This window comes from Protopterus annectens, chromosome 2.part1 (assembly GCF_019279795.1).
Source record: "Protopterus annectens isolate FY-2018-M chromosome 2.part1, PAN1.0, whole genome shotgun sequence".
NCBI lineage: Eukaryota > Metazoa > Chordata > Ceratodontiformes > Protopteridae > Protopterus > Protopterus annectens.
The window spans coordinates 386694328-386707694 of NC_056729.1; the positions used below are offsets into that span (position 1 = coordinate 386694328).

The window sequence follows — 13367 nt, forward strand, 5'->3', positions numbered from 1 at the left end:
ATGCAAACATTAGTCTCTAGATTTGAACATTCGTACATTTTTAAATGCTACTGACCTGTGTTGGTGTCTCTACGCCTATATAAGTTTTCACAAAAGAATAATGAAAATCTGTTTACAAATAGAACATTGACAGACAGGCATTTATAAAGTACCTCTGTCCATAATGGATGTGTGTCAGTCCCTGTGTACATTTTCATCATTTTCATACTACGTTCTGCTATGATCTTCATGGGAATGTTCTGCATGATAGACATTTGCTTTTCCTTTCTGTTGTGTTTTGCAATTAATATTGACAAAGCATGGGACCCGTGGACATTCTTCTATCAGATGATGACAACAAGCTCATGCTGGCCACTGCCAGAGTCTTCAGATGATGACAGTGATGATGAGAATAACAAAGATGAGGAGGAAGCTGAACTCGCCTCTGCCTGAGCCATCATGCCTGTAGCCTGGAGGAGACAATGCTAGGACTGGAATACAGATGATTATAAGGAGTAGATCTGGGAGACTGTGACTGATCTGTTCCAAACACAGATGAGGGACATGATGGGACATTTTTCCAAGATATGGCACAAGCTATGCATGAGTCATTCAGGGAGATAGCTTGTGAGGTCATTTGTGAGTCTCAACCCCAACTGCCTGATCCCTCTGGACTATAAGTATTGTCTGTGTGTGCTCCACTTTTGTTATGCTGCCAATGTGATGACTGCCATATAAGTGATTGGACTATATATGCACTCTTGTGCATGCATACCATGTATCTGTTATGCTTATGTGCTATTGTCATACAACATTTACTGCTGTTTCAATGTGTGCATGACACACATTAACAAATTAGTTTCCTCCCACGTTCAGCTGTCCATGCATTATGGCAGTTAACTTGCAGCTGGTGCCGCAAGACATAGCCTATAAAAATGTTTTACTGGGGCAAATGGTAGACAATATATGTTGTCCACAGTCCATCACTAACACTGTGGTATAGCTTGGAATTTTGTATTGTCATATCATATATGTGCAACAGAAGGACAAGTCATTCCCCATTCCCCATGTGTTTTGGATGACAGTTGTCATGATGACCCACTGTCATAATGTGGTTCTGTGTGCCATGGGCTGGCAATACTGATGTCATGTGGTGTAGCGGTTAGCATTGTAGCCTCACAACAGGAGGTTCTCCAGATCAATTTTCGGCTGGGGTTCCTTCTGTGTGGAATCTACATGTCCTCCTTGCGTTCGTGTGGGTTTTCTCCGGGTGCTCCGATTTCCTCCCACATTTCAAATACGTGTCTGTAGTATTTCTCCCCGGGCCTCCACTGAAAATTGGCTCGTACCAAGTTGGACTTTCCCGGTTAACAGATGTTAAATAAATAAAAAAATAAATAAATGTGGGATCATATACCTACAAGTATATGCAGTCCTCATTTTCTGACTGTGTCAAACAGCAATGTAGCAGTAATCTTTACACAGTGTTACAGATTATTTATTCTTTAGCAGTACATTTCATACCTTCGGCAAATAGCTGTACACATTAACTGACTGTACATGTGTGTGTGTATGTGTGCATATAGTAAGAACCATACTGACACACAAATGTACCTTTGATATGTCAGCATTCACTGACTTACCACTGATGTGCTGTAATGGTGCTCACATATTTTGTCTGCTCAGTAACAAGCAAGGTGGATGACATACTCCTGCATTTACTTATTCAACATTTGCATGACAGTATATGTGTATGTGCTTGAAATTCTTAGCTTGCTTAACTATGCATGTTTATGTTACATGACTGCACATTACTCTGTAGGTGTGCTTTATACATGGCTAGTTCTGTGGACAGCAGCAATTATTCTGCCCATGTGATATACATTTTACACTTGGTTAAATGTATTTTGGTTTTGCTTCTACAGCACACTTTGTGCTGTACACATGCATTTGCAGTGTGTCAACTTACTTTGTCCTGCTTTTCCCTTATGTGGGTCCAGGTTGTCCACTTGCCTTCCATATTATATTTTACCGATATGTTTGTGTTTGTTGCAATTATTGAGCACTGCCATGTATTATATTCCTGACATGGTGAACATGTGTGAAATATATGGCCATTTTACAGATGCAGGACATCTTCACACAAGTTGCCGGCTACTGTTTGCAATGCATCTTTGTTTTCATTATACATGTGTCTTAACCAGTGTACATTGTTGAAATCCATGTGCACAACCTGGGTGCAGCAGGCATGATGGTGCAGGTAGTGCAAGTCTATCTTCCTCAACATCATCCTTTGTCATCTTCATCTCCTGAGGTCTCCGTAGGAATTCGACATGTACCTCAATTATTCATAACAATGCTTAAAATAAACATTAATATAAATAAGTTCAGTATTCTTCTCTACATATGATGTGCTTGTCATCTGCGTCTTATATGCGAATATCCATGGGTCCCATGCTCTATCAAGATGAATTTCAAAACACAGCAGAAAGGAAAGGCAAATGTCTATCATGCAGCACATTCCCATGAAGATCATAGTTGAGTTGAATTTGAAAGTGATGTGCATATCTGTTATCTAACATACTTCATTAACATACCATCCACTGGTAACTTCTGCAAACACAAATATGAGACTAAAGGTGTAGTAGCATACATCAAACTTCTTATTTAAAGCACAGTTTAATTTTAAATGATGCAGAGTAGCAGAATTATAATCCACACAATAGCTGCTAGTGAATGGCTCCTAATGCACATGACACATTCCCTATGTCACTTTCTATATAGTTATGGATATGACCAATAGCAGAATATGTCAAGGAGAATATATCCATCACCAATGTGAACAAGGCCATGCAATGGCATGCATAACTCAGCTTACCAGTGGGAATCAGGACATTACCTGGACATTCGAATACAGCTAGCATGAAGCATGGCAAGCACATGTAACATATCCTGATATTTGAATGGAAGCATGTCTGACCTGCCTCATGCCACATTAACATAACTGAACTTTGAAAAAAAAAAAAAAGCTTGTAAACATCAACATAACATTATTGTGACCTGCACTGTTTAATAATGTTGTCTGCTTCAGTAAACTGTATCTGAGTGTATGGTAGTGAGTCACTATTACCTTTCTTTTTCCTTTGCATGTGTTCCCTGAGCAGTTATGTCTGTATGTGAAAGTAAACGTGAAGTTCAGCTGAAATTTCTCCAACAACTCCCAACCTGATATTCCAAACGAAATACTGTATACCACATTCCACACAACCATCACCATGTCTCCAATGAAGTTTCCAAGACCAAATTTTGCTACAGATAACTGGCATAGTCATAGGAATTTGAGAATAACCAAGATATTCACAACCATGCTCAAAATAAACATTAATACCAATATGTTCAATATTTTTCTCTACATAACTGCTATGTGTGAAGTAAACCAATATAACAATCTAATGACATGTTACCCCTTTGTGGATTGGAACCCACAGCATGTTAAAATCTAATCAAGCTTAGTTGTTTCCTTACAGGCCAAGCTAAAAGACAGAAAAAGCACTTTTTTAACAAACAGACACTGCTTTTAAAGTTAAAGATCTGCTGTTAATAGAGTACTACGGATAACCGGCATATGCACAGGAATTTGACAAGTAAACAGACTTAAGCCAAAAAGTAAGAGGGTCACAGAGACAAGTCAATTATTAAAAACTATAAGGAAAAACCTAGTCAAGCTAGAGTTTTCACTGTGTGATAACTTAAACCTCCTGTAATAGAGGCCCATGGGATATATGCAAATGACCCCGTAAAGACATCAGTTTGAAACTGGTGTTTGTTTGACCTTTATGAGTACAGGTGTTGCCATTTTCTTTAAGTATGTGCAGTAATTTCCCACAAGCAGTTACACAGACAGATTTCCACTGCAAATGTGACAGCACATAAAGACAGACTTAAGGATCATCCGTGATTCTTATCAGTAATTCTATACACTCGCTAGTGTAAGTAAGGAAACCCATGGATTCCAACATTATCCATATGTACTATGTTATGTTGCTGTTATGGATATTTTTTCACTGATGTTTCTTAACAAAAGTCTTAACACTGTGTTTTTTGTGCTACAGATATTTCTTCATTGATGGTTCTTAACAAAAGTCTTATAACTACTGGCTCAATATACAAAGGATTCATAGTCTCTGTGGTCTGCCTATGGATCCTGAGGTTTTCCCAGACTTTCCGTAAATGTTCAATTGTTAGTTTGTGTTCAACAGATATGCAGTGTAAGGGGTTCTAACCCCACAGGCAGCCTCTTACGATATCACAAGTTATGCTGATTTTACAACATTATGTATGCAGACATTGTTGTTACTTTTTATGTCACATTAGTATTTGTCACAGTGTTTTACAGACTTTTGCATTGCACAGGAATGCTTGCTGCTTATGGTGACATACGCTGTCCACATAATCATCTGCATAATTGGCCTCCTGCAGGAATATGTTCATGTGCATATCACTGTCTTTCAGATGGCAAACCATCTGGGGGTGACAACTTCTCCCCACAGGAGAATGACATCATACTAGATGCTCTGCGCCAACATGGATGGAAACTTCTTGGAAATGCAGGGAATACAGTTTGGAGAACTTAAATGTGGGCCAACCTCACCAACATGATTAATGCAGTGGGAGGTCACAACAGATCCCATGAGGCCTGTCAATGACGCTGCTCAGACATGATCCTCCATGCAGCCAACATGTTAGGATGATATGAGAGATTGAGGGGAGCCACAGGTGGTGGAACATCACAGTATTTCTGGCCTCCGTGCATACAGCAAGAGGGGAGCGATGCATTTCCAGGGATGAGATAGAAGCAGAAGTTCCACGCCAAACATGTGTGTCTTCCTTTCCATGACATGGCTGAATATTAAGTAAATCACTGCATACTGCTTTGCCTGCATATTCGTGTATTGTCATTTCTGACTTACAGCAGCAGATTTCAGCTGTGCACACAGATCCGCACAAGGTAATGACAACGAACATAAGTGTAATGACGTGTACTCATATAACTGGAGTACTGACAGAACAGTGCACCCAACATGTGTAATGGTGTCTGCATTAATATTCACAGGTTCATATACTTCAGGAAATGGCAGGTGAGCATCTCCATACTGTGTTACTCTGACCACTACCTGTTATCGCCGCAGCCTCATGTCATGGCACTGCTGTTTACTGTCATATTGATATCTCCCTAACATATAAGTACATCCAGTGGGAGCCCAAGCTGTGCAGGTGCAAGTACAGACAGACCTGGCATGTTTCTGCAACAAGTTCATAATTTGCATCAATGTATAGTACACATGTGATACATGACACTAACGTCACTATTTTTCTACACAAGGCTATCTGGCCAGCAGGTGCAATGTCCGTCATGTATCTGCAGCCCTGGTTACTTTGTTGTATATGTCATGGAGTCAGTATTCTATTGGTTAAACCCATGACTGTGTTGTCCTTCTCTTCACTTTCCGACTGCAGCATCGACAGTACAACACACAAACTCTCAACAGCAGCAATCTGTCAGTGGTCGCTATTAACCATCCTTCATACATGTCATTGCTGTTACTCCTGTTGTTGTTCTCCATTAATACTGTGTCCTTCTTCCCATTCCTAGGTCAGACTACATCAGCCTCATCAATTGCACAAACAAGTGGTATGTCTATGTAACACCTACTGTATGTTTTAATGCTGTTCAAATGGTTCATGCTGGCAATGATGTGATTAATAATGCTCACATTTTTCCATGCAATAATTGAAGTTCATCCCTCTTCAACAGCACTGCCTTCCAGGGAGGAGCTGTCAGGTGCATGTTTTGTTTGTACTCATTACATATGTCATGTAAGTTTGATATGTAACCTAACTTTATACTCTTCGTTATATAGATTACAATACCCATACACAGATATGACTTCATGTTAACTCATCATTGTCTGTAACACTGCAATGAGATATATATGTCATAAGTATTTATTGATATCCCGCATGTGATGTAAGCATGTTGTCCTGATCTGTGTCATCTGTCTCTTCTTTTAGCACACCAACTATCTGTATCTTCCGTTAGCCATTGGTCTAAACGAAGCAGTATCCTTAAAACCGTTTTTGAGAAATAGGGAACTACCACATTAGGTGTTAATTTTTAAAATATTTGAGTTATTAGTTTGATTTGCCAGTAGCAATTTGGACATATGATCATGTTTTTATTGTTTATTTTTTTCTTTTTCTTCTTGTTTTTTATATGTTTTTTAGGTACTAGGTTGTCCTAGTTATATAGGGAGTATGGTACCTGTTTCACATATTGTCACTATTTTATACTATGCACATTCTGTCTGGTCTAGTTGGGTGGGCATAAATAGTGATGTTATCTCTTTTTGAAAGCTTGCATGAAGTGGTATATAGTTTCACTGGATTTGCCATGAATTTTATTGTTATGTGATTAGTTTAGTTTATATATATGGTGATGTCCTTTTTTAACTAGAGTTATTACTATTTATTTATAGACCGGACATTTGTTATTTTAGTCAGACTTGCTAGAAGCAAATGTTTTTATTTTTATTTTCTTTTTTGTTTTATGCTACATATATATATTTTTATGTGCTGTTTATTATATAGGTATTATAGAGAATAGGGCATAGCTATACAGCACTTGCTCTATGTGGTATTTTTTGCAGCATACACCAAATTATGCCGATGTTATCTTAAAATGTGTATGCAGTGTTGTTAGTTGCTAGGAAACGTGAGTGATGTCATTTTCGCACGAGAGCTTGATAAAAACAAGATGCTGTTTTATACGAACTGTTAAGGAATTCATTTTATCAGGCTAGCCATGTCTATTATTAAAATATTACTTTTTGAATGAAGGGTGGTACATTACCAATGTTTAGAGTTATTTTGTACAGCAAATTTATTTTTTATGCATTTTATGCAAGCTGAGGGTGTACTCGGCTTCTTGAAGTTTTTGAAGGACGTTAAATAGTGGCAATTTGCATTATCAATCATTTCTTGAATTAGGATTTTGTGGTATTGTATTGTCTGAGGAAGCATGGAAGCTCCATGTGAAAGCGCTTACTGTTTATTCAAAAAACGTTTTATTTTTATTTTATTTATTTTATTTTACATTTGTTGACCGGGCTAGTCTAACTGGATATATGTCCATTTTCAGTAGAGGCCCGGGGAGAAAAGCTCCAAATTTAATACAAAGTAGGAAATCAGTCAACCTAAAATTTAAGACAGTCCAAATCAGCATGCAGATATAAAAAATATAATAAAAAACTAAAAACGATAAAATATAATTTTTTTTTTTTTTTTGAGATGAGCAGAAAAACAATATTTTAGATGTACTAGAATAAAAGAAAGGATAAGTGAGAGAGAGGAGGGGAAAAGATAGGAAAGGTATTGGAGATATAATAGGATGAGTAGAGGATAAGATGATTTTCATAGAGCTAAGAAAGTTAGTTTTAAGAAGGCAAATATACACCTAAGAAGAGAGAAAAGAAAAGAAGCTTTTGAGTACTTGTTCAAAGGGTAAGTTTCCTATCTTAAGGAGTGGCTGTGGAACTTTAGAAAACATTTATTGGGTTATTGGGTAGAGAAAGGGAAGAAGGAAAGGGAGGTGGGAGACAGAAGGGCTAGCTAGTCAGGGTTAATACAGGGGCAGAGCCATTTGTTATTAAGGTACAATTTGAGATTCTTCTTGAAAATAGGAAGAGAAGTCAGGGATGTGATATCAGCAGGTAAATTGTTCCAGTGTTTCCCAACTGAGTTGGAGAATAAGCCATCTCCTGCAGTGTTTTTAGGTGTAGTAATGTTGACCAGAAGTTTGTTAGAGGAGCGTAGATGTTTCAGGTTATGATAAGGGGTAATAAGACTGGTGAGTATTGGAGTTTTGGTGGGTTGGTACAGGGTTTTGTGGGCTATTACCAGTTGTTGAAGTATAATCTGATTAGGAAGTTCGAGCCAGCCAAGTTGTCTTAGATTAATGCGGTGGTGGGTTCTAAAAGGAGCAAATCTAGCAATGTTGTTGTAGGATATAACTAGTTTATTAAGGTTTTTTTTTGACAGGTTGGTATAAATAGGACATGCATAGAGTAAAGTAGAGATTAGATGGGTCTTGGCTAGGGTAATTCTAGTAGTTGGGGTAAGAAATGGTTTAATTCTATATAGAGTGTCTATTTTTTTGTTCACACTTTTTATAGTAGAGTTAATGTGATTCTCAAAATTGAGTTTATTATCAATTGTAATTCCTAGTAGTTTTGTGGTGGTTTTGGGGGAAATACTAGTATTGTTGTTTGAAGTGATTGAGAAATGTGGGGGTATTTGGTTACGTGTTGGGGAGAAGAGTAGAAGTTTTGTTTTCTTAGGGTTGAGTAGGAGGCAGCGTTGGGAAAACCAATGTTCAACTGTGTTAAAGGCTTTTTGTGTAAGAGACTGAAGTTCAGCATGAGAGGTAGCTGTGCAGATAATAGTGGAGTCATCTGCATATTGGATACAGTTAGAAAAAGGGATAGCTGATTGAAGGTCATTGATAAAGATGGAAAAAAGAAGTGGACCTAAGATAGAGCCTTGTGGGACACCTAGGGAAATAGGAAGGTAGTCAGATATTGAGTTTTTCCAGAGTACTGCTTGTTGACAGTTTTTGAGGTAAGATTAAAACCAAGCTAAGCTGTTAGGCTCCAGAGATAGAGAATTGAGAACGTGGAGGAGCATTTTGTGATTTACCATGTCAAAGGCTTTAGACAGGTCAATGAATAGTGCAGAAGAAAGATTGTTTAAGTTGTGGTTAGTGTTGATAGTGTTTGTGAAGGAGAGCAGTGCAGTGGTGGTACTATGGGAAGGTCTGAAGCCATGTTGACAGCTAGCAAGTAGGTTGTTTTGGAGAAGATGATTTAGTAATTGTTTATGGATACATTTTTCTAAGATTTTGGCAATAGGGGATAACAAAGCTATGGGACGATAGTTGGATAGATCAATAGATTTTCCCCCTTTGTGTAGTGGGATGATGTGAGATATTTTCCAGATATCAGGGACAGTTCCTTCATTGATGGATCTGTTTATCAAAATAGAGATAGGAAAAGCTACAGCTTTGGCTCCTATTTGCAGAAACTCAGCCGGGAGTTTGTCTTCAGAGGGTGAGGAGGGCTTTAGTTTTTGAAGTAGTGAAGAAATATATGATGTAGGGATGGGATGGAAGTGAAATTAGGGTGGTGTATTAATGGAGAAGGAGTGCAGATTTGAGGTGTCAGGAGATAGGTGACTTGCCAGGTTTTGTATAGTATTTGTGAAGTAGGAATTGAAGGAATTAGCTACTTGTATAGGGTTTTCAGGGTTAGAGTCCTGTGGGTTGGGTGTGATTGTTTGGCCTGGGGATAGTAGATTATTAATGGTGGTCCAAAATTTTTTAGGTTCCTTATTGGATATTTGTTGTTGGCGAAGGTAGTAGTTCTGTTTATCAGATAGTATGGCTTTTTTTGTTTTGTTCCTACATTCACGAAAGGTTTGATGGTCAGCTTGTTTTTTGGAAGTACGCCATTTTGCCCAGTTTTTGTTTCTGGTTATGATTAGTTGCCTAGTATTGTTGGTTATCCAGGGGGCAGGTTTGGTTTTTATTCTAATCTTGCGTACGGGAGCATGCAGATCTAAAATAGATAAAAATGTGGAGTTGAAGTATTGAACAGCATCATTGAGAGCTAGTGACTTTAGAGGAGTCCAGTTACAGTGATGTAGTTGTGTGAGAAAGAGTTCTGAGTTAAATTTATTTTTTGAGCGTAATGTACGTAAAGAGGTAGGAAAAGTGATGCTAGATTTTTTTCTTATAATATAAGTTAACATGTGTTCGCTTAGATCATCTGGTAGGGTGCCTGAAGAGTAGGTTTGTTGGGGAGTATTAGTAAGTATCCAGTCCAAAATGGAGTCTTTATTGTTACTTTTGTTAATTCTGGTTGGGCCTGAGATAAGTTGAGAGAAGCCATGGAGATTAATATGGAAAGTGGGGTTTGACTGGTTGCAGTGATTCCAATCAATATTTAGGTCACCAAGTATGATTGTTTCTTGTGGGACAGTGGATGCAAGCAAGTTGAGAATGTTCTCGAGTGTGTTAATATTATTTCCTGGGGGGAGGTAAGTACAAATGATATAGATGGCTTTACTTTTGCTTATTTGGAGTTTAGAGCATATAAGTTCGGCATTAATGTTTATGGGGAGGTTCAGGTTAATGGTGCTGATTTGTAGGTGAGTTTTGAAGAGAATAGCAACACCTCCTCCCTTTTTTGATGTGCGGTCTAGTCTAATTATATTATAGCCTGGTGGGGTAATTTCACTGTCTTTAATAGTGGGTTTTAGCCATGTTTCCGATAGGCATAGGATGTCAAATTGGTTGACATGAAGGAGTGCATGTAGTTGTGTGATTTTATTGCAAATACTATGTATATTCAGATGAGCTATGGTTAGTGAGTTGGTAGATCTGGTTGCAGGTATGTCATTGTCTGGGTTGTCATTGTTTTCAGTGGTTAAGGTCTGGGTGTGTTGTGGGCCTGGGTTAGGATGAATATCTCCATCTAAAAGTATGTTGTGCAGTGTTTGATGTTTGGGTTTAAGGTTTAAGGTAAAGTAGTAGGCAAGTTTTTTGTTTTTCAGGTTATAAAATTTTAAATGAGTTAGTCTGTGATATTTAGCTGTGGAGTAGTTGGAAGTGTAGATGAGATTTTGGAATGTCGCAGGAGATGATGAGATAGGAGATGAGGTTTGAAAAGAGGGAAGTGAAGAGGTGGAGTGTATGAGGTGTTCATAGTAGGTTAGGTAATAGGATGTAATAAGAGGAGTTAAGAGTAATAGGAAGAATACAGAATGGTTTTGAGATGGATAGAATGTTATATTCATTGTTGGGATGTGAGGTAGAAGATAGAGTATGAAGAATGGTGGGACAGATAGAGTTTGAGAAGTATAATAAGTTGTAGTGAGTTAAAGGTGGATGATAGTGTTGTAATTGAAAGGTGTGGTGAGATGAGGGGGAGGGGTGTAGTAATTGTGGTTGTGTAATTGGTGTCAATTGAGTAGGGGTGTGGTTTATGTCGTTATATAAGTAGGACTACTGGGGGTGGGTGGGAATTGGGGGTAGGGGAGCGGAGTGAGCCCGGAGGGCGAACGGAGCGGGCAGAGACAATAGAGCTGAATGTGGAGGAAGGCAATCAGCAAAGTGGGAGAAACACAACAGGTAAGCCTGGTGGTTAGAAAAAGGTGGACAGAACGCAGAGGTAGGAAGGAAGAGAGTCAGGATGCAAGACTGGTTGTTGCTGATGGCAGAGTGCCTGGGGAAAAGGAGAAAGGAGGTAGATTAGTGTAAGTAGAGACTGAGAACCGAGTGATTGGGGGTTTGTAACAGGAAGCTTTCAGAAGTGGGGAAGTGGGGTAGGAAATAACAGGGCAGAGGCTAGAAATTAAGAAGGTTACCGAAGCGAGGTAGGAGAGTACAGCTCAGGAAAATGTTACTGTACTCTACATATATATACATACACACACACGCACACACACACACATATATATATATATATATATATATATATATATATATATATATATGTGTGTATGTGTGTATATAGTGCCATGCTTGCCACTCGCTTCTATTTTACTGTTGCTATTTTTATCAACCAGACAAGAAAATGTGGGCCAGAATTAATAAACAGATGAAATCATTAATTTAGGAAGGAAGAGGGCAAGAATTAAGTGGAATAAGTTGATTCTCTCATTACAGTAAGGTACTTTAAGATTACCTGATTTGAAGGAAGACTTCAGAGCTTTGAGGTTACGGCTCATATAACTGAAGCAGAAGGTGATAAATCAAAATAGAAAGGTAGGAAGATGAAATAGTGGGGGTAAGAAGTAAAGACAATGCAGGAGTTTGGATGCAGGGCCTTAAGAAGAATAACATCAACAATACACAAGACTCTTACATACAGAAAAACACAAAATCATAAAGTACGTACCAGGATTTGCAGGCAGAAATGAGAGCAATGTAGAAGAAAGATACCCAGATAGTTCCAGTAGTAGCAGGAGCAATGGGTCTTATAAAAAAGAATTTACAATTGTACTTAGATATGTTACCAATACATGTAACTCCGTATGAATTGCAGAAGGAGTCATTACTGGGACCATTGCGGGTGCTGCAAACAGTACTTCTGGTTGACATAAAAGATTGAAACAATACTAATTTCATGAACTTTAATTATACTTTGACTTAGGAATGGGATCCATTCCCGTCATAGTATTAGTAAAGTAAAGTTAAGTAGTAGAAAGTATTCTAAGAACTAAGACAAGAATACCAGGCCAACACCAGTGAGTTATGTGAATAAAATGGATTAAGAGCAGCAGTCAAAAAATCTTGTCTTCATCATATATTTCCATGTTTGTCAGTGGAAGACATAAAAATGAATATAACTCACACAGGCCTGATGTTTTCTTCACCTCAGTCTGTCAAACTATAGGCCCTATACTGTAAAGCATCGATAAATGGTCATGTTGCAAACAATCTGCATGACTAGGAGTCTGTCCTTCTCAATCACACTTCTTTCACACAGATTACTCATTCTGATGTCAGCACTCTTCCTCATTTAACCTTACCTCCTGGGACACTATACCAAGCACCGCCATTAGTTGTTCCATCTACAAAGCTGCTGTCGTCGTCATTCTTGCGACATGGGGGTCGGTTTGGGTTAGACATGACTGGATTGAAAGCAGAGTAGGAATGTGCCAGACTTTGGAATACAGAATCATCAGGACTTGCACTGTACTCATGGGTGACACCTACAAAAGTCCATCACAAAGAAAATTAAATGTCAAAGCAGCAATGTGCAACAAATTGAACATTAAGTAAACCACATGCTTTTTCAAAATACCAAATAGAAGTCTGTTAAAATAGACAGCCTGCAAAACTAGCATATGAAGTGTGTTAGATGCACAGCATAGGACTAAAGGTGACCTGAAATAAATTAAATATACATACACATGCAGGAAAGGTGGGCACAACAGACGTATTTCAGTGGTAAAGTGCTAGTATGAAGCACAAAAATTCTAAATCAGTACTAAATGTTGAAACATTTCAGTGATACCAGACAGTAAAGAAGTTTGGTACTGCCAGCTGGTTTATACATCATTCACATTATATAGTCCTAATAGTGTCCATACTGTTTTATTTATTTGTTGCTATTTTATGACTGGTTGAATGGGCTGGTCTACTGAACCTTTACAGACATGACATGGGTTAAGTAGAGTACTGTTTTACAGTAATAAGGAAATTGAATATTTACACTAGTATAAGCATTGAGAATGTAAAAAATACAATTTTACATTTATAAGGAAGT

At 38.1% G+C, this 13367-nt stretch overlaps 1 protein-coding gene across 1 annotated transcript in view; it reads right to left on the reverse strand.

Moving 5' to 3' along the window:
• The window catches only part of CPE (carboxypeptidase E), a 971990-nt gene that overhangs the window by 298266 nt on the left and 660357 nt on the right, over nt 1-13367 (reverse strand). Inside the window, exon 5 of the mRNA XM_044062209.1 lies at nt 12628-12810. Coding sequence (XP_043918144.1) covers nt 12628-12810 — 183 coding nt within the window. The remainder of the gene's footprint in view (nt 1-12627; nt 12811-13367) is intronic.